Genomic DNA, 26683 nt, shown 5'->3' with positions numbered 1-26683 from the left:
TTTATGTAGAACCTTCAATACCTGGTACATATTGGGGTAAAAAATGAGGAGTGTGTATTTGTGGAGGGGAGGTCTCGAAGAAATGAAAAGCGTGCTTCCTTGGATTTTTAGTTCCCTGTAGAAAGAAAGTGGAAACATATTATAGAACTTGAGAACATATAGAAAGTAACATGGAGTCTGGAAACTGCAAAATAGCCTAGTATAATTTGGATAGGTATACTGTTGAATAAAATCATGATATGTCATAAATTCAATACTCTACTGCTGACCAGGGATACAGAGATGAAAAAGACACAGTCTCTGCCCTAAGACTTTATTGTAATAAATCAGTACATAATTGAAGCTCAAAAATGTTATTGTATTTTTATGTGTACCTTTGAAACAAGCTATGATTTTTCCAGTAGTCAGGTATGGATGTGGGAGTTGGACCTTAAAGAAAGCTGAGCGCTGAAGAAGTGATGCTTTTGAACTGTGGTGTTGGGGAAGACTCTTGAGAGCCCCTTGGACTGCAAGGAGATCAAATCCTAAAGGAGATCAGTCCTGAGTATTTATTGGAAGGACTGATATTGAAGCTGAAACTCCGATACTTTGGCCACCTGATGCAAAAGACCCTGATGCTGGGAAAGATTGAAGGTGGGAGGAGATGGGAACGACAGAGGGTGAGATGGTTGGATGGCATCACCAACTCAATGGACATGACTTTGAGGAAACTCAGGGAGATAGTGATGGACAGAGATGCCTGGTGTGCTGCAGTCCACGGGGTCGCAAAGAGCCTGACATGACTTAGTGACTGAAGTGAACTGAACTTGAAAGAAGAGGATGTCATGCTGTGTTGTGACTGGCTGACTTTAATGTTGTAAGAGACTACCTGAAGAGTATCATCACTAACCTAATTTCTAAAGAGAATACATACACCTCTGTAAGCCTAAGGTCCTATGGGTAAACTTATATATGTCATAGAATATTTGCAAAAACTAAATTTTAAATATGTATTTAGGTAACATAAGCATTATTTATGTGTCCTGTAGAGGTGAAATACTGATTTAGAAACTTTCCAAAGGAAAACTCAACTTTGTCAGATATAGTTTTAATTACTGCACTAATTCATATTAATACTATCTTTGACAATCACTTTTTTCTGCCTGATCCTATTATGATATAACTAGCTTACGTAACCGAAGTGGAAGGAGACAAAAGTGAACGCTCTGCATGCTTGATGCAAATAGTTTTCTCTGTTTTCTTATATGCAGCTTTGGAAACCATAATATTTAAAATTTTATTTTTCATAAAAAAGAAATAAAAACTAGTTTACAAAATAAAGCCGTAGGCCAAATGCAGTCGTGTGCTTTGTTTTGTTTTGCTTTGACTGGTTAAGACTGAAATAAAGAACATTCTGCCTCATATATTTGTGTATAGGAAAATAGGAAAGGCTCTATTAGGAGAGTGCAGCTCACTCTTTAAACCGTGAGTTCCCTTTCGAAAGAGATTGTATCTTTTAACTTGGTAGTCTAAACTTTAAGGGTATCTTTAAGGATAGAATACTACCCTTAAAGCGTGCTTTGTTGGGATGAGAGAACTTCCTTGACAGTTCCCCCAGTTTCACGCCTTTTCTGCAGCCAAGACTACAACTCCCAGAAAGCCATACTCCTCTGGACCTCAAAATATGAAGGCGAGAAAAGTTCCAGCACCCATCGCGCCAGATCGAGAATACAATTCCCACTATACCCAGGGGCTCCGGAAACCTTGTCAGTAACCACCTGTTGTCATAGCATCCGGGTCTGCGCTAACCAATCCGAGAGCCCCTGCCTTGTAGAGGCGGGCAGTTCGTATCTTTGACCAATTGGAGTCAAGTGTTGTTGTGTCACGTGACCGGAGGAGGCGGGAGCTCAGGACGGCGCCTTCTCCTTGCCTCTTGGGGTCGTGGCCTTGCTCCCGCTGTGCAAGACAGGAGTCTGGGCCCGTCCACACACGTGTGTGCCCGTGGGACCTGTGGTGCCTGTGGGTCCGTGCTAGGTCTCGGCGGGGTCAGTAGCCGAAGCCATGGGCGGGACGGCCAGCACTCGTCGGGTCACCTTCGAGGCGGACGAGAATGAGAACATCACCGTGGTGAAGGGCATCCGGGTGAGTGACAGTGGGCGGGCGGAGGGCCAGCATTCCGACTCGAACCCCGTATCTCTTGCCTTTCCAGGTTCTGCTCGGCCTACTTTCCCCCAGTTCTGCCACCAAAGTGTTGTTCGGCCCAAAGCTGAGTTCCTTGCAAAGAAGGTTGAAGTTTCTCAAGACTTGGGACATCTATTCAGAGATACTTCCTGCTGTGTGCCAAGTGCTGAACACTGTGCTGGGGCGACTGGGGGATGCCAGGTTGATTTAGACCTTGTAAGGGCTCAAAGACCAGTTTAGACTGTATTGCTTAGTAGTTCTGGGACTTTAATTGAAACCCCTGCCTCACTGTACCCACCTGTGAAATGGGCTTGTCTTCTGGATTCAGAATTCAAACCCTGCTTTTTCCCTGCTCACATGACCTCTCTTAGGATGAACTTGGCGTTTTAAGGAACTCTTTATGTAGTGTCTGTTGTTGAATACTCTTCCACTGACAAGTCCCCATTCCCCCAACACCCACCCACCCACACCTTAGACTTTTCTGCCTTGCTTCAGGTGACTTCTGGCTTCTCCCTTCTTCACTTTCGCTTGATATCTTGTCTTTCTCAGACGCCTCCTCTTGTGGCCTGTTGTGCCCAAATTTTGGACTAGGCCCAGTGGCTTCTAGACTAACGTCTGCCGGCCTCATAGGACTTGAGATAGGTTTGCAAGTTTTCATGTCATTAGGAGCAGTACAGTTTGTTTTGACCGAGACGTTGGAGAAAAATTTTAAATGCCCCTGCTCATGCTTCATACATAAACTGAAAGCTTGATTTTTCTCTAGGGTGTCAGTATACCAGCACTCACTTCATCAACACACCCTCCACCGCACCTGAATTAGCAGCCTCAGGTTTTTGAAGTATGATGACTGAACCTAGTAGATAAAGCAGTTTGACCCCAGAAAGTTTTATTCTGTTTTCCTTCCTCTGTACTACACAACCAGTGTAAGTAAATGTGTAAATTCTTTTTAGCATTGATGATGAGGAATTAAAACTTCTTAAATATTTGAAATGTTAAAAAACTTTTTTACTTTGCAGCTGTTACCTTGAAGAATTTGTTAAAGTTTTCTTTATGAAAACAGACTGTTGAGCTCAACTTTTGGTCTGTGGCCAGCATTTCCTTGCATTAATGAATGGTGGTACCGCATTTTGTAATAAGATGTCTGAGGCAGCATTCTTTGCACTGTTGAGGTTTAGTTGGTACTCTTTAAAATAAAAATTTCTGTAGGCTCTGAGTTTTATGCGGAGACTTGATTAATCTTGCCTTCAGAAGCTTTGAGTGTTACACGCCAGAGGGTGAAGAAGAAAAGTAAGAAGAAGAAAAGTAAGTTTGGGTTGAGAAGGCAGTTGGCTAGAAAAATGTATAAGTTCATGTTCTCATGCTTTAGTACAGGCACAGCGATGGCAGCAAACAAAATTAAGAGAGAATTGGGCTACAGCACAGAGATTCACGTCAAGTATTAGACAAGGTTAAATATGTTAAGTATGAAGAAAGTTTGAGGTTAGATTAAATGGAGAGATTTTCTTAAAGCCCCTTTTAAAAAAACTGTATAGGAAAAAAGCTATGTCCTTCGGCTGTTCAATTTGGTGGAAATATTCTTTTATTTCCTTTTTCTTTCTCATGGAGTACATTTTATACTGTTCTAATTCAAGCACATAATGCTCCCTGTGACCTCTGTGCTTTGCTTTGCTTCAGTTTATACCCTTCACCTGGATTGCCCTTGCAGCGTTCTCCCTGTTGCTTCAAATTCTTTTTCAAGGATGATTTTCGATCTCTGAGCTTCAGTTTTCTCACCTGCAAAGTGGTGGGGTTTGAGTACACCTGTAGCCTCTCATCTCTTCTAATTCTGAAATTTTGTGCGTCTGGCGGCACTGTGAGTTTCTTGTAGCCATGCTCAGCCTCTTGCACTTTCCCCTAAAAGTAGTGTGCTGTTGACTTGTTGAGTACTTAGGTATCATTCTGATTTCTTTGAGGTCGTGGTCAAAAGAACATCAGTTAGTTGTTGAACAGACCTCAGTTAAGTTAATTAGGCATGTTCTGGTCTGCATTCTTGGACAGGTCACTTCCCTGATTATATTCCTGGATCGCCAAAGGGGAGTATCATCTCTTGATTGTGCTAAGAAGATGAAGTATTTAAAGCACATTGTAGATTTTTAATAAAAGGTAGTTGTTATTAAAATGATAGGGTTCCTTCTACATCTCATGTTGTAAGACGCTTTGAGAGTCCAGTGGTAAGAGCATGTTCTTTGGAACCAGGCAAACCTTAGTGTGGTGCCAGGTGTGCTTCTCAGCAGCTGTGTGCAGCATACTTGCAGTACTTATGAATTCAGACACTGCTTTTGAGAATTTGATGTACGTAAGCGTCCCTGGTGGCTCAAACAGGAGACCCGGGTTCAACCCCTGGGTTGTAAGATCCTCTGGAGAAGAGGATGGTAACCCACTCTAGTATGCTTGGCTGGAGAATCCCATGGACAGAGGAACCTGGCGGGCTACAGTCCATGGGGTCACAAAGAGTCGGACATGACTGAATGGCTGAGCACGCATGTAAGCATCTGGCAGGGTCTGGTACTCTGAGGGTGTTCACTATGCACATGAGTAGTAATTGTTTTTGGAGCTGGGCAAGGAGATGGATGTGTAACCTTACATGAACTGAATAATAATCAATAGATTAAAAAATAAGAGCATATTGTGTTCCCACAGGTATACCTAAAGGGATATGGACTGGGGAAGGGACTCCTGGGTTCTACAACTGATTGCCTGTGTGATTTTTTTGTCTGTGTGTTTTCTAGATGTTTTTAAACTGATATATATATATATTTTAGCTTGCAGCACTTCTTATTTCCCATGAGAGAGCTACTGTTTTAGCTCAGTTGATTGAAACATGGTGCTCATGAGGCCCAAACTTCAGTATTGAATTGCAGATAGGTTAGTTCAGCTTGGCTGCTGAACACGTTCCAGATTTTCCCAGTTGACCAACATTTATGCTTTTACTCAGAAGAGTAAGAGTTTGCCACATATGCACACTACTATATGTAAAATAAATAACTAGTGAGAACCTATTGTACAGCACAGGGAACTGTACTCAATATTCTGTAACGGCCTGTGCGGGAAAAGAATCTGAGAAAAACAAGAGTGGATGTATGTGTATATATCGCTCTGATTCACTGTGCTGTGCGGCAGAAGCTAACACAACACAGTAAATCAGCTGCTCTCCAGTAGAAATTTTTTAAAAAATGCGTTCCCCTAAACACTGTTTAATTCCTACATGTGTTTCTCTCCAGTGGTTTTGGGCTTTACCACATCTTGCCCACTTTAGACACCTTTTGTTAGTTTCTTGCTAAGAGAATAACTTGTTTCTCTGATACTTTCCCCTTACTTCGGTGCACACCACTTTTCCGCACCCACTGCTTCTGTGTTTAGAGCATTTTCTTTTGGACCACTGTGACCATATCACCTGTAGTTACCCTTTTTCATAACAATAAAACTTTAATTTTTGAAATAAAAATAATAAGAGTGTGCCAGCAGTGCAGCAGACTCAGTCGCTGCTGGAAAACCAATTTTGTGTTCCACTGATAAGGATAGTAATTTCATCTTCATTTATCTTAATGTACGAGGAGTCATATTGAGTAAGCAGACATAAGGCTTTTAGTAACTAGGCTGCATTTATTAATAGATCATGTTTTTCCAGATTTTTCTTGCTGAGGTCCTCATCAGCTGGCGATTAAAGGACCTACCTAAAATGTTGAGTTTGAAGTGTCTTCTCACCCACCATGTGCTATTTTCACGGTTATTTGTAGGGTCCTGGTTTTTTCTTTCCCTTAATTCTCACCAGTCAACAACTCCCTCTCCCCCCTTCCATAAAATAACCTGTGTTCTTACACCTGACTCCAGCTTTGAATCTGAACTCATGGATTGGATGAAAGGCCACCCTTTTGCCTTGTCCTCCTTTCCAAGTCTAAACTAAATTTCTTGTGATCGAAAGACCAAGCGTTTTGATTACTCATATTGCATGTGGTTAATAGGATTTTTCTGGGCACCTGCTGAGCCTGTTTGGAAAGTGTGCCTTCCACTCAATCTTGCACAAGTTTATCTGAAACATCAAAGCTGTGAGTGAACTCTTCCAGAGCAAATGTCAACTTCAATAAGTATCATTTTCAGAGTAATATTTATCATGCTTCCCAGGCATAAACTAATCTCTGCAACTTGCCTTGAAGTTGCAAGCTGAAATTCATAGGAGCCAGTTACGGTAGCAGGGATGCTAATGTGGAACACAGCTCATGCTTTGGGAAGACTTAGAGTTAAGAGCCCCTGCATGAAGAGATTACTTCACATGGGATGTGGTTAAGGATCCTACAGAGGGTCCATTAACAGAGTCAGCAAATCCCGTCTGTCACTGGGATGGTTGAGGAATGTTATCAGGTAAATGATTGGCCCCTTTCCACTTTAGGTTCTGTGAATCCCTTGGGTATATATATTACCATGCTAAGCTTTCTAGGATTTTATACAGAGAGGAGAAGTTCATGATTTCCGCTGATAACAAAGGCAAAGAATATGAGTGATGAACTACAGACACGAGCTGAAAGTTACATTTTATATATATGTGTTTGTAGTATGGAATATATTCCCCCTTAAGTAAGTATTTAGGAGTAATTTCTTTCAAATACTAGTGGCAGTTTTTGAAGTCTTGAAATGGTAGTTGAAAAGGAAATGACCTATGCTGCATGGAAAGAGGACCAAGTGAGAAAAATGAGTCTGAGTCTTTTAATCATTTTGACAAGCAGCACCTGGAAGAAGTTGAGAAAAACTATTATGGGGCTGTGGGTCGCATTCATTTCTGTCTCATGTGGTACCTATCTTGACGTCTTAGGGGGAACTTACAGGGAGTTCTCCTCCCCCTTGACTCTGTTCCTTGGAAGTAGAAAGACTTGATCTTTGTCTGTCCCAGTCTCTTGTTTCTGAGAAAATACTAGATTCTGGGTTGATGAGTGGTGTGTTCTAATTTTAGATAAGACCAATGAAGGTGGGTGGGAAGAGATGAGTGGGAAGACTATGGAAGATGACCCACAACTTTTCCTCTTCTGTCGAGCACATGTTGGTGTGGGGAGTAGTATGGACCATGACTTGGCAAGCCTTGTTTACTTAACTACACCTTTAGGAGTAGTAGAGAATAGGGCAGATAAGTCAGTGAACGGAATTCAGCTCTGTTGGCAGGCCCCATTCTTTGGTTCTCACTAATTGTAGAACCCGGGTCTCCTGCACTGCAGGCAGATTCTTTAGTATCTGAGTCACCAGGGAAGCCCCAATAGAACAGGGGTTCTTAACTTTCAGTTCACAGACTACCGTAAATCTGTAGGCTTTGGACTCTGCACATAATAATGCAATAAGCAGAAAATTTTGCATACAATTGAGAAATTAATCCATAGACTTCTGAATCCATGGACCTCAGGGCATAGTTCTAGCATTAATGTGGGTGGGTGGGTGAGGGGTTTCTGTCACTCTTCTTTACCACAAATAATTTCTGTAAATTGCACTTGGTATTTGCCTTGATGGAGATTCCAGAGATCGTCTGGAAACCAGGTATGGCAGGTATGGATATTTAAACAGGAAAAAGCTTTTCTAAAAGAGGTATCCTATTTAAGGAAAGATGCTTCCTAAAGAAGTTGCTGCTTATACAGAGGCTGGTTGTCCAGCTCTTGCAGAAGCTTACGTTTTACCTTTGACCCCTTCTAGGGTTGGTTTTGGAGAAGGCGATGGCACCCCACTCCAGTACTCTTGCCTGGAAAATCCCATGGATGGAGGAGCCTGGTAGGCTGCAGTCCATGGGGTCACGAAGAATCGGACACGACTGAGCGACTTCAGTTTCACTTTTCACTTTTTTGCATTGGAGAAGGAAATGGCAACCCACTCCAGTGTTCTTGCCTGGAGAATCCCGGGGACAGGGGAGCCTGGTGGGCTGCCGTCTATGGGGTAGCACAGAGTTGGACACGACTGAAGTGACTTAGCAGCATCAGGGTCAGTTTGCCTCACAGAGAAGAGTTGTTCTCTAGCTGCAGATTGTATAACAGGCTAGCATCTCTAAACCTTGTCAGCTGCTTAGCAAGTGAGTCCCCAGTTAACAGAGATCAGGTGAGTGCGAGGCCTGAACTCATTATTGAAGCTGGGGTGTCAGCTCAGCGGGTATCAGTTTGAAATACAAAGGATAGCCTGGCTGTTGCCTTCCATCAGCCTAGTTGTGACCAGACTGGGGAGACGGTAGATCAGGCTTGGAGTAAGCAGAGACGCAACTGTAAGGTGCCATGGGCGCTCCTTTGGAAAGACTTCTGAAAACATGTATGAGTAATTCTAAGAACAAAAAAAAATAGGTAGACTCTCAAGGCAACCTTACAACATATTTATCGACTTAAAAAATGAATTGTGTACCCTTGAATGACATACTTATAAATTTACTGAAGTATGACCAAAGACCTTATTGGGAAATCCTTTGAACTGATTGAATTTGACATTAAGTAGCAAGTTTTGCGGAGAAGGCAATGGCAGTCCACTCCAGTACTCTTGGCTGGAAAATCTCATGGATGGAGGAGCCTGGTAGGCTGCAGTCCATGGGGTCGCTAAGACTGAGCGACTTCACTTTCACTTTCATGCATTGGAAAAGGAAATGGCAACCCACTTCAGTTCTTGCCTGGAGAATCCCGGGGACAGGGGAGCCTGGTGGGCTGCCATCTGTGGGGTCCCACAGAGTTGGACACGACTGAAGCGACTTAGTAGCAGCAGCAAGTTTTGAGGCATCAGATAAACCACATAAATAAAAGTTACCAATAAAATAAGAAGTAATGTTTAGGTTGAAGGAGACATTGTACTTTTAATGCAAAGAGCATCAGTTCAGTTCAGTCGCTCAGTCGTGTCTGACTCTTTGCGACCCCATGAATCACAGCACACTGGGCCTCCCTGTCCATCACCAACTCCTGGAGTTCACTCAAACTCATGTCCATCGAGTCGGTGATGCCATCCAGCCATCTCATCCTCTGTTGTCCCCTTCTTCTCTTACCCCCAATCCCTCCCAGCATCAGGGTCTTTTCCAATGAGTTAACTCTTCACATGAGGTGGCCAAGGTATTGGAGTTTCAGCTTCAGCATCAGTCCTTCCAATGAACACCCAGGACTGGTCTCCTTTAGGATGGACTGGTTGGATCTCCTTGCAGTCCAAGGGACTCTCAAGAGTCTTCTCCAACACCACAGTTCAAAAGCATCAATTCTTCAGCGCTCAGGTTTCTTCACAGTCCAACTCTCACATCCATACATGACCACAGGAAAAACCATAGCCTTGACTAGACGGACCTTTGTTGGCAAAGTAATATCTCTGCTTTTGAATATGCTATCTAGGTTGGTCATAACTTTCCTTCCAAGGAGTAAGCGTCTCTTAATTTCATGGCTGCAGTCACCATCTGCAGTGATTTGGAGCCCAGAAAAATAAAGTCTGACACTGTTTCCACTGTTTCCCCATCTATTTGCCATGAAGTGATGGGACCAGATGCCATGATCTTCATTTTCTCAATGTTGAGCTTTAAGCCAACTTTTTCACTCTCCTCTTTGACCTTCATCAAGAGGCTCTTTAGTTCCTCTTCACTTTCTGCCATAAGGGTGGTGTCATCTGCATATCTGAGGTTATTGATATTTCTCCCGGCAATCTTGATTCCAACTTGTGCTTCTTCAGCCCAGCGTTTCTCATGATGTACTCTGCATAGAAGTTAAATAAGCAGGGTGACAATATACAGTCTTGACGTACTCCTTTTCCTATTTGGAAGCAGTCTGTTGTTCCATGTCCAGTTCTAACTGTTGCTTCCTGACCTGCATATAGGTTTCTCAAGAGGAAGGTCAGGTGGTCTGGTATTCCCATCTCTTTCAGAATTTTCCACAGTTTATTGTGATCCACACAGTCAAAGGCTTTGGCATAGTCAAAGCAGAAATAGATGTTTTTATGGAACTCTCTTGCTTTTTCCATGATCCAGCGGATGTTGGCAATTTGATCTCTGGTTCCTCTGCCTTTTCTAAAACCAGTTTGAACATCTGGAAGTTCATGGTTCACGTATTGCTGAAGCCTGGCTTGGAGAATTTTGAGCATTACTTTCCTAGCATGTGAGATGAGTGCAATTGTGCCGTAGTTTGAGCATTCTTTGGCATTGCCTTTCTTTGGGATTGGAATGAGAACTGACTTTTTCCGGTCCTGTGGCCACTGCTGAGTTTTCCAAATTTGCTGGCATATTGAGTGCAGCACTTTCACAGTATCATCTTTCAGGATTTGAAATAGATCAACTGGAATGCCATCACCTCCACTAGCTTTGTTCGTAGTGATGCTTTCTAAGGCCCACTTGACTTCACATTCCATAGATAGGGATAGATGGGCACCTTTAGTCAGACCAGGACTCATGCAGGCCTTGTCTTCACGTACCACGTAGAGAAGGATCCCCATATGAACTTGGTGCAGCTGATGAGAGTGAACTGAGATAAGTGGGCTGCTGAAGTCCTGGTGGCTGGAGCTGTATCAGTTATTTGCATTGCATCTTGGAACCCTTCCTCCTCGGTAACTCCGGGGCTAGGTGTTACTTTCCTAGTTTCCAGATGAGGAAAGGGAGGCCCATTGAGGGGTTATATAGCTAGTCAGTGACCAGTGCTTCTTCCTTTATTTTGGGCCATCGTTTTGTAAGGTATAAAATCATATATGTCAAATTAGCTCACAAGAAAGTGGAGAGTGAAAAAGTTGGCTTAAATCTCAACATTCAGAAAACGAAGATCATGGCATCCGGTCTCATCACTTCATGGGAAATAGATGGGGAAACAGTGTCAGACTTTATTTTTCTGGGCTCCAAAATCACTGCAGATGGTGACTGCAGCCATGAAATTAAAAGACGCTTACTCCTTGGAAGGAAAGTTATGACCAACCTAGATAGCATATTTAAAAGCAGAGACATTACTTTGCCAACAAAGGTTTGTCTAGTCAAGGCTATGGTTTTTCCTGTGGTCATGTATGGATGTGAGAGTTGGACTGTGAAGAAACCTGAGCACCGAAGAATTGATGCTTTTAAACTGTGGTGTTGGAGAAGACTCTTGAGAGTCCCTTGGACTGCAAGGAGATCCAACCAGTCCATTCTGAAGGAGGTGAGCCCTGGGATTTCTTTGGAAGGAATGATGCTAAAGCTGAAACTCCAGTACTTTGGCCACCTCATGCGAAGAGCTGACTCATTGGAAAAGACTCTGATGCTGGGAGGGATTGGGGGCAGGAGGAGAAGGGGACGACAAAGGATGAGATGGCTGGATTGCATCATTGACTCGATGGACATGAGTCTGAGTGAACTCCAGGAGTTTGTGATGGACAGGGAGGCCTGGCATGCCGCGATTCATGGGGTTGCAAAGAGTTGGACACGACTGAGCGACTGATCTGATCTGATATTAGCTTTAAGCACATAAATTATATTACATATGTAACATAGTAGATGTATTAGAGGATAATATGTAGTAATATGGTACGTAATATAAAATATATATTACAGCATGCTATGTTAATACAGTACATTGTATATTATGTATTAGTACATTACATTATATTGAGTAAACTTCAAATTATATATCCATAAATATAGCTTTAAGATTCCAAAACTTAATAAGCCTCATTTTATTTCCTCACGAGGAAGTGATACATGTGTGGGATAAGGAGTGTATTATTTAGCAGCAGAGAAAGCATGGGACGAGAGAATGGGGTTACTGGTTGCTGGTCCTGATGCTACCAGTAGCTGGATAGCACTTAGAATCTCTCTTTTGCTCACCTGTGAGTTGAGAGGATTGGGGTCAGTCTTAAGGAGTTCTTCCTATGAAGTAGCTCAGCTTTGCAGATAAGTTGAGGCAGCAGTCTCCGTGGCTGTCAGTTGATAGAGAAGCCGAGTCTGTGGGCACTGTCCTTCCTAACTTCTGCTTCTCTTCTGAGAAAGGAGTCATGGTTTCTCCTTCAAAGATCACAGCTTTTGAGCTGTCGACTTTCCCTTTGCTGTCTCACCTCCGTTCTGATTTGGGTCCTGAGATACAAGTAACTGTTCAGCTACAGACCGTTTCGTGTTCATTGATGTTTCCCAAGGGCCTCCGTTAGTGCTCGGCCTAGTCAGCCTTGTTGGGCGACTCTCCAGCGTAGGCGCTCACAGTGTTGTGGAAAGGCAGACGCTTGTTCTGTCACTGGAGCACTGGACGTTTGTGCGAGGTACCCGTGGGCGGCACAGGAGGGGTCCTTCCTGTTGGGTAGGCAGAGTTGGCGTGGGATGACTTGCGGATGTTTTGAGCTGAAGTTTGAAAGGCAGTTCTGTCCCAAGGTGTGAAGGCATTGTAGGCAAAAATAAAGGCAAAGAGATGGCAGCGAGTGGCCAGTGTGGGTAGAGAACAGCTTATGAAGTGCTGAGGGAAAAGCCATGGAAGTTGCGGTTGGAGAATGAGGCCATAACCAAAAGAAGAGGGAGTCTTGAATGCCATGCAGAAAAATTTGGCCTTTCTTGTCAAGAGAGGTAGCTGTTGAAGGACTTGAAGTGAGAATTACCATAATCATTTGTATTTTAGGAGGGATATTGAGGATGCCATGAATTAGGGCAGGGGAAACAGGATGGGAGAAGGGACGGCAAATTCATTAGCTGTTTAGGGGTTGAGGAGGTCATGGCTCAGAGAATGAGGGAGAGGGAAGAGTCGAGAACTCCTGAGTTTTGATTTAGGAAGCTGGGTGGAGGTGGTGTCATGAATGAGATAAGGAAAGCAAGAGGACACAGAGGTCTTTTTTGGCAAATGTGAATTCAGCCTGGGACATGTTGGGTTGGCGGTGCTTGTGGTCTGTCCCCGGAGAGGTGTCCATTAGGCAACTCGGTGTTTAGGTCTGCCTTTTGGGATACAGGTCTTGGACTGGAGATAATGGGTTTAGAATTCATTAATCAATCAACAGCAGTTATTAATAAAACATCAGGGGAGTGAATGAGAGTACCACCAAGAGCACGTGGAGTGAGAAGAAATCAAGGCAAAAAACAGAATGTGGAGCCCTCTAGCATATAAGGGTGGGCAGGGGAGGACTAACCCCACTCCAGTACTCTTGCCTGGAAAATCCCATGGACGGAGGAGCCTGGTGGGCTGCAGTCCGTGGAATCGCTAGAGTCGGACACGACTGAGCGACTTCATTTTCACTTTTCACTTTCATGCATTGGAGAAGGAAATGGCAACCCACTCCAGTGTTCTTGCCTGGAGAATCCCAGGGACGGGGGAAGCCTGGTGGGCTGCCGTCCATGGGGTCGCACAGAGTCGGACACGACTGAAGCGACTTAGCAGCAGCAGCAGCAGCAGCAGCAGGGGAGGACTTCCCAGGTGGCTCAGTGGTAAGAATCCGCCTGCCGAGCAGGAGATGTGGGTTCCATCTCTGGGTTGGGAAGATTCCCCTGGAGAAGGAAATGGCAACCCACTTCAGTATCCTTGCTTGGGAAATGCCATGGATAGAGGAGCCTGGTGGGCTGCAGTCCATGGGGTCACAAAGAATCAGACTTGACTTAGGGACTAAACAACAACACAAGGGAGGGGGAAGCCTGCAGAAGAGAGGAGACTCAGGCAGAGTCCTAGGACCAGCAGGAAGGGGATGTTGGAAAAGTGGCGTGGGGGCTGGGGGCTGCGTTTCTGGAAGCCGGGAGTGATGCTAAAGATAAGTCATAAATTAGGTGCTTTGTAAATATAAAAGATGTTTATTTATATAAATATCTTGCTCAGTTGTGGCTCACTGCTTGCTACCCCATAGACTGTAGCCCACCAGGGTCCTCTGTCCATGGGATTCTCCAGGCAAGAATAGTAGAGTGGGTTACCATGCCCGCCTTCAGCCCACTTCTCTTGTGTCTCCTGCATTGGTAGGTAGATTCTTTACTACTGGTGCCACCTGGGAAGCCTGTATAAATATAGAAGGTTATTTATTTGATCTGTGGTGACTTTTGCCTGGTATTGGGTTACAAGTCAGTCATTGGAGTGTTAAGGAAGTAGAAACTGGAAGAAGGTCCCTGAGGATGTAGTGGTGGTGTATGGTGGGGTTGGGGGGTAAGGGGTGGGGTTGTTTCTCCCCGTTACTTGACCTGTAAACCTTTTTGATGATTTCTGCTTCACCCTCATCTAGTCAGACAGTGAGTCTGGCAGTGAAGGGGATATCTGAGTGTGACCTTGATTCTCAGACTTCCTGGATTTGAGTCCTGGCTTCATTATTGACAGCCTGTAAGATCTAGCACAAGTTATTTAATCTGGCTTTGCTTCAGTCTCCTCACCTATACAATGGACATGATAAAAGTATCTCATAGGATTGTGGAGGATTAAATGAGCCAAATACTTGGTTTAACATCAGTGCCTGGCACCTAATAAGCACTTGGTGAAGGTTAACTTTTTTTTTTAAACAACTTTATTGTGGTGTAATTTACATATAATAAAAGTCACCTGTTTTCTGTGTATAGCACTTTCTAATGAATTTACAGAATTGTGCAACCATCAGTACTTTCCGGTTTTAGAACATTTTCATCACCCCAATAAAATCTCTCATGCCCATTTCCAGTTAATCTCCATTCTCATTCCAGCCTTAGGCAACCACTTACCTAAGATATTTTCCATCTGTATAGAGTTCCCTTTTCTGAGCATTTCAGGTAAATGAAATTATACAGTATGTGGCCTTTTGTGCCTGGCTTCCTTAACTGTTTTTTAGGTCTGTCCTTATTGTAGCTTATTTCAGAATGTCACTTCTTTTTATTGATGAATCCTTGTCCATTGTATGGCCATATAATGTTTTGTTTATCCATTCACCAGAAGATGGATATTGTTTCCACTTTTGCTGTTATGAATAGTGCTGCTCTGCACATTCTTGTGCGAGTCTTTGTGTGGACATATGCTTAATAGCTTCTTAATTGGTCCTTTAGCCTCCTTCAGGGGTCCTCCTGCTTCTGTTCTCATCCCCCTCCAATCTGTTCTTCACACTGTAGCTAGAGTGATCTTTCTAAAATGTAAGTCTCATTGTGTCATTACCCTGCTTAAAATCCTTCAGTAGTGCCTAGCTGCCCTCAGGATCAAGTTCAACCCCCTGACTTGAAGGATTTATTTACTAAGAGTCTTCAAAATCCAGAATCTTATTTCCCTCTCCACCTTCTGTTTCACTGAGCCCCCTCCTCAACTTCCTGCTTCAGCCATTCTTTTCTTCATCCATATTGTTTCATTTATTTAACCATTCACTAATTAACCAAGCTTATTGAGGCTCTGGGGTATAGTACTGGACAGGACCGCCAAATCCATGCTTTCCTGGAGCTTTGTTTCTAGTGAGCAAGACAGGCAATAAACAGCAAAGTATCAGATAGTGATAAGTGCTATAAAACAAGTGAAAGTCCCTCTGTCCTGTCCGACTCTTTGCGACCCCATGGACTATACAGTCCATGGAATTGTCCAGGCCAGAATACTGGAGTGGGTAGCCTTTCCCTTCTCCAGGGGATCTTCCCAACCCATGGATCGAACCCAGGTCTCTCACATTGCAGGCGGATTCTTTATTAGCTGAGCCACAAGGGAAGCCTGATAAGAAAATAATAAAAGGATGGTATGATACCCAGGGGTTAGAGGTGCTGACGACTCAAAGCTCATGGCCTGAGTGTTCCTCGTTGCCTCCGTGCTTTTGCCAACTGCCTGTTTGATATTTCCACTTGCTGTTAAGCCCTGCTGCTTAATGGTAGCTTCATGTGGTACCCTCTTCTTTCTTTTTAATTTTTAAAATATTTGTTTTTGACTGCTCTGGGTCTTTGTTGGTGTGCATAGGCTTTCTCTAGTTGCATTGCTCGGACTTCTCATTGTGGTGGCTTCTCTTGGAGATGAGCACGGGCTTTAGGGCACGCAGGCTTCATTAGTTGTGGCTTCTAGGCTCTGGAGCACGGGCTTTAGTAGTTGTTACTAGTTGTGGCACATGGGCTTAGTTGCCCTGTGGCTTGTGGAATCTTCCCAGACCAGGGATTGAACCCATGTCCCCTGCATCGGCAGGTGGATCCTTAACCACTGGACCACCAGGGAAATCCTAATACCCTCTTCTTATGGTACTCTTATCCTGTTCCTTCTGTTCCTAAGTACTCTTCATCCTTCTTAACCTCCTGCCCAGCCCCGCTCCCAAAGCCTGGCTGGATGCCCTGCCCATCTGGCCATTGTGCTGTCTGTCCTTCCATTACAGGCCAACTGACTTAAGTAACATTCTTTACATTATATAAATGCATGGTGGTCTGTTTCTTCTCTTTAAGCAACTTGATTGTTAGAATCAACTGTTAGAATACTTGAAGTCTAGCCTAGTTCCTGGCACAGAGTTGGTGCATAAAGAAATCTACTGAAAGAGGGATTGTTTGTGGTTAGCCTTGAACGGAGGGAGGGTGGGAGGGACACCATTTCATTTGGGACTGGAGGGAAGGAAGGCGCTAAGGCCTGCTGCAAGTGTAAATTAATTTGGAGGATGAGGGCAGAAAGTTGGAGGAGTTCTGATGGCTTACATTTTCTCAGAGATTACAATTTCGTGCACAGTGTAGAATGAGGGAAAGAGTTATTTATAATGAGCAATGAGCATTGCATTAGAAGAAATGAAGTAGTGCTGTGGGGTGCATCTTGATATCTTAACACTCTTCTTGGTTTTAGTTTCACAGTGATCAGATTTAGTCTGATTTCTTCAGGCCATTCGTTACACACATTGCCATGGATGACTGGCTTACTTGGATGCTGTTGTACTGTTTTCTTTCTTGTTCTCTTATAATTGATTTTATTTTGATGTTGCTCTTTTCAGCTTTCGGAAAATGTGATTGATCGTATGAAGGAAACCTCTCCATCTGGCCCGAAGTCTCAGCGGTATTCTGGTACTTATGGTGCCTCAGGTATTTCAGAGTTTGAATTTCTGAGTTCTTAGTAGAAAAACTTCTAAGTGGTGAAAGTTCACTCGATAGTCATGTTCTCCTGCACTCTGTCTTTTGTTACTTGGATGCTTTTTACAGGAGAATTGTCTTCCTTTGGTATTCATGGGGAACTGGTTCTGGGACCCTCTTGAATACCGTAGTCCATGGATGCTCAAGTCCCTTATATAAGACGGGTAGTATTTGCCTATAATCTATGTACATCCTCCCATATATTGATCGTTTAAATCTTGTTTAGATTATTTATGATACATATAATACGCTGTAAATACCATAGAAATAATTGCCGGCATGACAGATTCAAGTTTTGGGTGTTTTGGGTTTTCCGGAATTGTTTTTTTTCCTTCTCCCTGAATAATTTCAGTCTGTGGTTGGTGGCATCTGTGGATGTGGAACTTGCAGTTACGGAAGGCCAGCTGTGTTAGTGGTTAATATTGGGCTTTCTTTTAAAATGCTTTGCTGTAAGGTAGAATGAATCTACTTTCAGTCTTGGGAAATTTTTTTTTTTTCTCTTCCAGCTCCTGGATCCTCTGTTAGGCTTTGGAAGGTTATTGCCTAGTTTTTTGTGTAAAATGAATGACGTATAAGGGGTATTAGAGGTTTGGGAGTAAATATTTATTTAAAAAATTGAACTTAGAAAATACTGATTTATTGTTTCCAGATGGTGAAATATCTCTAATGATTTTACTTTGTAATGGATTTCTTCAAGTTTATAAGCAGTTTATTCCTTCAGAGTCTTAATTATTGATGAAAATATGTTAAACGAAATCCATGGAGGATTATTGTCTTATTTTGTCTGTGGATCCTGGAGGATAAGAGATTGCTTTTCTTTCCTCTGTCCTACCCCCATCCATTGATTCATCCACCTAATACTTACTGAGCACCTGCTCTGTGTCTGGCACTGTTCTTGTTGCTGCCAAATTTGATGGATGGACATGCTGTGTTTTGGTGAAATGACAGTGAGGAAGTAGTTGAGATGATTCATTGTGAACTAAATGAGAATTTTCATTATTTATTAGAAAGTATTGGGTGGTAAATCTAGCTGCAGACTGAAATACCTTGAGAAAGATGAGCTCCTGCACAAATGCCTCACCTGGCAGCATTTGTGACCCTCTTACTAATCATTAAATTGATAACCACAAGTTGAACTTCTGATGTGTTCAGAGCAGAAAGTGCCGAGATGAATAAGAAATAGTTCTTGTCCTTTTAAAACTTCTTGTTTGGTAGGAGCATTAAGAAGGGTTCATAGTTCATGACGGTTAAATAGTAAGTGGCCACTCCCTCTGCCAGAAACCCTTTCTTTGACTTCTGGGCCACACTCTTGGTTTTCCTTCTACCTTACTTGAATTCTCCAAAAGTTGGCTTAAAACTCAACATTCAGAAAACTAAGATCATGGCATCTGGTCCCATCACTTCATGGCAAATAGATGGGGAAACAGTGGAAAGAGTGACAGAATTAATTTTTTTGGGCTCCAAAATCACTGCAGATGGTGACTGCAGCCATGAAATTAAAAGACTTTCCTTGGAAGAAAAGTTATGACCAACCTAGACAGCATATTAAAAAGCAGAGACATTACTTTGCCAACAAAGGTCCATCTAGTCAAAGGTATGGTTTTTCCAGTGGTCATGTATGGATGTGAGAGTTGGACTATAAAGAAAGCTGAACGCTGAAGAATTGATTCTTTTAAACTGTGGTATTGGAGAAGACTCTTGAGAGTCCCTTGGACTGCAAGGAGATCCAACCAGTCCATCCTAAAGGAAATCAGTCCTCAATATTCATTGGAAGGACTGATGCTGAAGCTGAAACTCCAATACTTTGGTTACCTGATCTGAAGAACTGGCTGATTGGAAAATCTTTCCCTGATGCTGGGAAAGATTGAAGGGGACAACAGAGGATGAGATGGTTGTATGGCATCAGAGAGTCAATGGACATGAGTTTGAGTAAACTCCGGGGGTTGATGATGGACAGGGAGGCCTGGCGTGCTGCAGTTCATGGAGTTGCAAAGAGTCTGACAAGATTGAGTGACTAAACTGAACTACTTACATTCTCAGTCTAGTCTTTGCTGATTTCCACTAACGTCATCAAATTGCATGCCTTTTGAATCATTATGTACTTGCCTCTCAAAACTCTGTCTCTAGCCCTGACTTCTCCCTGAAACTGCCGTCTCAGGTAACTGCCCCTTAGATTTCTTCAACTTAACACATCCAAAGCAAACCTTTCCGTTCTTCAGAGTTGCTTCTCCTCTTTATCTTTCCCAGTAAAGGGCACTGGGATTCACCCTTGTTTGCTTTTTTTTTTTTTCATTTTGATTCTTATATTAGACCATTAGCTGATCTTATCAGCTCCATCTCCAAAATAGGTTTGGAGATGGTCTTCGCACATCCGTCTTCACTGCTGCATCTCCAGTCGAAATAACCACCATCTCTTATCTTGTCTTTCGATGAAGCCTCTTAACTGGCTCCCCACTTCCACTGTTGTCCTCCGTGTGTGCTCTGCCATGCACAAGAGGCCTCAGTAGCCTTTAAAAACATAGATCAGCTCATGTCACATCCCAGTGGTGATTCGCCATGTACTGACAAAATAATTTGAATTGCTTTATTGGCTTCTGAGGTACACCATGACTGATCCCTTTCTGCTTTTCCAAAATCATCTTTTGATACATGGGGATTTTTAAAAATTGGAATTTGATCTAAAATGTGCTTTGTTCTCGGTTGATTTCTTTTTTACGTGCTGGGTTAAGGAGATAGGATGATGCTATGCACTGATGATGAAATAGTGAAAGAGAATAAGTAATGTTTATTATGTGCCAGGTACTCTGTTAAATCCTTTGTGTCTGTCTTATGTAATCTGTATAACCCTATGAGGAAGGTACTATATTAAGTCATTTTACATGGGAGGAATTTGAGACTTGAAGTGATTAATTATCTTGCCCAAAGTCACACAGCTGGTGAGTAGTGGAGGTAATATTTGACTTCAAGTCTATTTGACTCCAGAGCAAATGCTGTAAAGCACTGTTTTATTGTAGTTTGAATGAAGCCTTGCTTCATATGTAAAAAGGATGTGAGAGAAACGAGGGAAAGAGGTGCTTTTTAGTGATGTTCTGCTAGAGTTTAAGAAAGCACTTTCTTTTTCTAACTGATTTTTGGTTTTTTTTGTTTTTGATTTTTGGTTTTTCTAGGTTTTCCCTTTGTTGGCTCTCATTAGCAGTGAGTCGAAGGAGAAGAAAGTGTTTTCCTTCTTGGCTTGGTTTCTTAAACTGGTACTTTGAGCAAACGGGTGAAGGTGGAAAGACTTTCTATCAGTGCTCATGGTGTGGCCTTGCGGAGCATCACACTGACTTTGTGATGAGTTGTGGCTGTGCTGAGGGATCCATCCCGTCCCATTTCTCCGTTTGATGTGACTGATGACCTCATTGGTCCATGAGCATCCTGGGCACTGAAAGCTCTCTGAATGCTACCTTGTGTTTTGTTGGTTGGACTAGAACTACACTGTCTCAGTGGTAGCCACTTGTCACATGTGGCTATTCATATTTAAGTTAAAACCAATGAAAATGAAGTAAAATAAAGGCTTCATCTCTTCGCGCTTGGTGACTGCCTGTGGCTCGTGGCGCCGTGTTGGGCAGTGAGGCAGAGGACACTTTGGTCATTGCAGGAAGTTCTCTTGCTCGGCTTTAGAGTTTTCGCGCTTCATTAGATGGTTTTAATGATGCGGTGACTGAGGTAGTGGAGCTAGATGGCTCTTTGTGTTTGTGAATCTAGTTTCCTGCATTTTCTACATCCCAGCTTCCCCAGGGCTGCAGGTAAATGGATGCTTTAGCAAATATTTCAGGGAGTACTGCCTTCACCTCAGTCTTCAGCACAGCTTCCTAACCTGTGCGTTATGAGTGTATTGGAGGAACTGATTTCTTAGCTCAGAGAGGTTGGTGAACACGTGCGTAGCCTCATATTGCCATACAAGCACTTGCTTTTTCTGTCTGCACCTTGATGTGAAAAAAGCTCAGCAAGGCTAATAGTGCCAACTCTTTAAGGATATTTCCCTTTCCCATGCCAACCTAACCCAAGAAAAAAGCTAAGATTTGACATACTGTTGCAATTAGACTATGATTGTGCAAATTAGCAAAGATTTATTCTTCTTAAGATTTAAAAAATATGTTTATAAAAGTAAGTAGCCTCAAAGTTTATATTCTCTTTCTCATTTGGGGTTTTAGTTCATACCCAATAATAGATTTCTTAAGATTTATAATTTAGATGTGTTATGAAATAATTTTTCAAGTCTACAAAAATAATATTGATAAAAATGTCACCAGCTTTTTCTGCATTTTTCAGTGTCAAGTAAATTATATATTAAATGTGAGTTGAATTTTTAATGTTTGTTAAAATGCTTTCTTCCTTGCAGGACTATTAATTTATACCAGCCCTCTAGGCTATTCATATGTGTGAATAAACTAAATTTTGTTGTATATATAGTTTTGAGAATATAATTTATGCTGTTAAGAAAGTGATTTCCTCTAAAGACTTTACTGAAACTATTTTCTGCCCAACCTTGAACCAGAACAATGACTCGTTGCAGTAAGTATTTGCATGTAAAGCTGTTCAGGCAAAATAATACACTGTGTGACACACAGCAGATTGTGATGCCACTTTAATAAATGAACGTGCTCTAAAGAACTTAACTGTGTCCTTGCTGCCTCAAGTTCTCTGCTGCATTATGTGCTATCTCAACTACATTGGCTTTTTTTCATACCAGGGCAAATTATTTTTTTCAGACTGACGTAAAGGGATTGTTGTTGTTGTTCAGTCGCTAAGTCATGTCTGACTTAAAGGGTTACCTTTTCATGAACATCTTGCATTTTTCAGTGTTGGATATTGATTTTTTTCCCTGTCCTCCTTGATCCTTTAGTTTTTCTGGCTTATAGGGAGGTCAGACCTCTCATGTTTGATCCCACCTAATACTGAGGAAACCCTGTCCCCAAGTCAGTATGAGAAAAACAGGCAGGAATGATACTAGGAGGCTCTTTGTTGGTTTCCTGAGCTGCTAGCAACCAGATGAAAAGGATGAATCTGGGCAAAAAGACAAAGGAGCTCACTTGTATTCTTATCCTCACTGTGCAAGGTTCTCTGTACCTTTCTTGTCATTGGGAAGAATAAGAAAGATTTGCTGATTTGCTTTAAGTGTATAACTGAGATCACTAAGTATTTGGCAGCCATAACAAATCGCAGGAAACCAATTTAAGCAGGAAATAGCACAGCCCAAACGAAACAGCCAATTTAGGGAAACAGATTTGTCTATACGTTCTATGTGTTTTTCTCCCAGCATCTGGCCCTCCTAGTTCTTTTTAAACAGCTCTTTAAGGCTCATTTAGACCTAGTATTGTAGGGAGAGTTCACAGTGACGAGCTGCCCTTACTCCTTTGACTTGAGCTACAAGAACTGAAGGGGGTTGCCACGTCTCGGTTTCCAACTTTTAATATGTGAAAGTTTGTTGATGGCACTGTCTTGACACTGCACTGTTTTGCTGCTGTTGTTTTTAATGTGTCCAGTAACAATTTATAAAAGGAAGAAATGTATACACTATTGATTTAAAGCTATGATTTAAATAAAATTCTTCAGTCAGTATATTCTGTTCTTAAAAAGAAATCCATAAACCATCTACATTTAATGGATGGTTGAACTCCATTAGTCAACAGGTGTTAGCAGGGAGGTGATCTTTGACTTTGAGGAACTGTTAGTTTCGTCAAATCATGTTTAACATTATAGTGTAATGAATAAGCACTAATGTAGTGCCCTTCACCTGCTCAGTTAAGATTTTGGAGGAGGTTAATGAGTATGTAAGTGAGAGAGAATAGATAAAAGGTCTAGGAAGTGCTTTAGGACTTCAGAGAAAGAAGATCAAGAGCTTGGGTGGCAGACCATTCAGGGAAGTGGACTTGAGCCAGACCCTGAGGATAAGAGGGGTTGGGGTATTGGTGCTGAAGGTGTTCCCGGCAGAATCAGTGCTGATCTAGAGTTCAGACCAGATAAGAGGTTTCAGTAGGGGTTCTCATGGGTGGGAAGGTTGGGGGGAACTGAAGAAGTTTAATCTTATCCTATAGGGTTTAGTGGCTACTGAGCTGCTGCATTTAATTTTAAGATACAAGTTTAGAAAATTGCATTAGTTGCTGCTTTTCGAGTATACTCAGTCATTAATAACATATTTATGCCTAAAAATGCAGTGCTGATTTTCTCCTTGATATTTTTATATTCAACAAAGAAATCTAAATGGTAAGAACGTGTTTTCCACTGTAGCACTAAATGAACCCAGTTTCATTTTCTTGAAAAAATAAGCAGCCTCATAAGCATTTTTATTTGTCCTTAGCTGACCTTATAGCAAAAAATAAAAAGGAAAGAATATTCAGCTACTTGAGGCTGTGGAAGGTAAACTTTGTGAGCTGGGAACGTAAAATGGTACAAGTGGAAAATGTAGAACATGAGTTGGAAATTGAAGACAGGGAAGACAGCAGCTGTGTGGTTGAGGTGGAAGTGAGGAAGGCAGAGGAGGGTTTGGGTGGAGTTGGTGACTGAGGCCACGTGGCTGTCTAGTGGCAGGCTCACACTTCTGTCGTTTCTCCCCTGGTCCAGGGCACGTTCCCCCTGTGCCACTGGATTCATCACTGTTTGTGTTGTATGTATTTTAAGAAACCAGCACAAACATAAGCACTCTATTTTGCAGTTGAGACGTGAGCATTGTTATTGTTCAGTTGCTCAGTCGTGCCCAACTCTGTGACCCCCATGGACTGCAGCATGCCAGGCTTCCCTGTCCTTCACCATCTGCTGGAGTTTGTCCAAACTCATGTCCATTGAGTCGGTGATGCCATCCAACCTTCTTGTCCTCTGTTGTCCCCTTCTCTTCCTGCTCTCAGTCTTTCCCAGCATCAGGGTCTTTTCCAATGAGTTGGCTTTTCACATCAGGTGGACCAAGTATTGAGGCTTCAGCATCAGTCCTTCCAATGAATATTCAAGGTTGATTTCCTTTAGGATTGACCGGTTTGATCTCTTTGCAGTCCAAAGGGTTCTCAAGAGTCTTCTCCAAGATGCAAGCATAGAAAACTTTAAAAAAGGTATAACAGATCATTGACACTATAATGTATATTCCCTGGTATTTTGGGGTGGTTGATAGGGGAGTTGCACAGAAAAGCAAAAGCTGTAGCAGAAGAAGAAAGAAATTGCAGAGAGAAGCTTAGTAGGTCTTGAAATATCAGTGAGTCACACCTTCCAGTGGTTTTTCTGTGACTTGGAACTTCTGCCCTTTGATTTCTTAGTTAACAGACTAACCATTGGCTGCTTTTTATTAAATCCTCAGAGGCCCCTGCCATACTTCTACTGTAGCACAATTTACTTTGCACTCGTTCTTCCAAGTGGCTTGAAATCGAGTGGGCCAGAAATTCCCTATCTGTTCCTGCATGACTAGAAATAAGCAGCTCTTTTGGTAACGTGTGTTGCATTCTGTAGATTAGAGATGTAGTTATGACCTGCAGTCACAGAACTCAGGAGCTGGAAGGATGTAACTTTAGTGACCTGAGGAAAAAGAGAAACTGTTTTGAAGAACCTCTTTTTTTTTCTGCAGTGGGTCTTGAACACTAAAAGGATAGTGTATTGCACTTTCTGATAGAACAAGTGTTGTTATTGGGTATAACAGTCAAGTGAATCATTAATATCACTCATAATAGTAAATAATAATCAATAAACTGCAAAGAGAAAACAACTGTAAACTGTTTTATAATCATACCTCAGGGTTTATGAAAGAAAATAGCAGACCTTGGTTGTATAAGCAGCTTGAAGGAATTTTAAAGTATAGGGCATATAATATGTAAAATCACTATTTTTAATTTTAATTTAATATGCCAGGGGTAAAATAAACACTAGGTTAATAGTATTTTTGCCTTTCTTGGAATTTGATAGACTTTGAGGGTCGTTTAGATGGCTCAGATTTCTTCAGACAAATTGCCTGAGAGAATTTGAAATTCATACTGCAAGTAGAGGTGTTCGGAATTAATTCACAACCCTTCGATGTGTCAACTGAATTAATAGACTGTTGTTGTTGATGACAATGTTTTTCCTCTAAGAAAACATTTTAGAAAAGTAAAGTCTGACCCGGCATTTCATTTCTTCCTTTTCCCCTTTCCTGTCTCTCTGGTTTGTTCAGAATTGCCTGGCCAGTGCTCTGTGTTAGGCCAGGTCCGTGCTAGCAGGGAACAGTAAGTGCTTTTCAAGTCCTCTGTTTAGACCTGATCTGCCCCTAGAGCTACTTGACGCTTTGGGTTGACAGCTGTCACTGTACTTGAGTGTTTCTTGAAAAGTGTTGGGAACCCACGTGAATCACTATGGTAAGGCTCTTCAGACTTTTTCACGGAATTGCTGTGGGATGCTTAAAACAATATTCTGGTTGTGCATGTCCTGGTTCCCTTGACTGAGTGGTTAATCGAAATACAGGTTTTAGTTAGCCAGCGTCAAATGATTGGAGTTTGAAATTACAGGGTGGTAACGATAACTGTCTCCTTATTTCAAGGCCGGATGTGGTTAGAACATCTTGCACACTGTATCAGTGGTAGCTGGATAGCTGCTGAAAGCCCCTGTACATTGACATTGTCGGTGGGACTTGACTTATTTACCTTTATGTTTTTGCTGCTTCACCCCCATTGTTGCTCTCATCCTGCAGGGGACACCGCAGGCCTTGCTCTGCACGTGGTGAGTAGCAGTAGAACCTTGCTCTGAATTTTCTTTTCCTGCTTTCAGGTCTTACAGTTTCTCCCATTCCCGGTATCATTGCCTTAGTCTGGCCACCGGTCCCTCTTCTCCCATGTTCTAGGCATCTCTTACTTGGGGTCCCGGCCTTCAGTCTCCCATTGCCTAGTCTGTTCCCACTGCAGCCCTAAGAATCTTTCCAAAGTATGGGACCAGTCATGTCATTCCTCTGTTTAAAACTGTAGAAACTCCCCCTTCCTCTTAGGTGAAGTCTAGGTCTCTTTTACATAGCCAACAAGGTTCTGCACAATTTTTCTCCACATTGATGTCCTGCATCATCTCCCAGACCTGCCCGTGTCTCTGTCTAGCCATGGGGCAGTTGTTGAGTCCTTGAACTTGTCCTTTTTGGTCTTTCTCTGTGTTGTCTTTTCTTTCTCACTGCTGTTCCTTCAACTGTCTCCCCTAGCTCACCCTGTCTCCTCCCTGTCTTTTATCTGCTGACTCTTCCTCATTGTTCAGGTCCCTGCCTAGAAATCACTTACTTCAGAATTTTTTCTGACTCCAGGTCTGGCTTCCTGTGGGGTCGCCCAGCATCCTGGGTGTACTGTTCTGTCGCAGCCCTTGGCACGTGGTGCTCTGACTACGATCCATCACCTCTCTCCCTCGGATCCACAGCTCTCATTGACTCATTTGTCCTCTTGGGACCTCCTTTTATGATACTTTTTTCCTGCACTCTGACTTATTTGGTGTTGATCTCTCCTTGCTAAGGTGAAAAGCAGTTACAGACCAGTCTGCTGTAGGTAAACATTGACGTTTTGAGGAAGTCAGAGTTGAGGGGTTTTTTTTTTCCTTCAAGAGCTCCTCTTCACC

At 42.5% G+C, this 26683-nt stretch overlaps 1 protein-coding gene across 2 annotated transcripts in view; it reads left to right on the top strand.

Moving 5' to 3' along the window:
- Positions 1 to 1888: 1888 nt before the first annotated feature.
- Positions 1889 to 26683, top strand: part of CHCHD3 (coiled-coil-helix-coiled-coil-helix domain containing 3) — a 292530-nt gene continuing 267735 nt past the window's right edge. The window contains 2 exon segments of one of the 2 annotated variants that reach the window (NM_001035475.1): positions 1889 to 2121; positions 16969 to 17056. In NM_001035475.1, the coding sequence (NP_001030552.1) occupies positions 2041 to 2121; positions 16969 to 17056 (169 nt within the window). In that variant the 5' untranslated portion in view covers positions 1889 to 2040. 2 annotated transcript variants of the gene reach the window in all.

This window comes from Bos taurus, chromosome 4 (assembly GCF_002263795.3).
Source record: "Bos taurus isolate L1 Dominette 01449 registration number 42190680 breed Hereford chromosome 4, ARS-UCD2.0, whole genome shotgun sequence".
NCBI lineage: Eukaryota > Metazoa > Chordata > Mammalia > Artiodactyla > Bovidae > Bos > Bos taurus.
The sequence above is the reverse complement of the archived record's forward strand: the minus strand, read 5'-3'. Positions and strand labels throughout refer to the sequence as shown.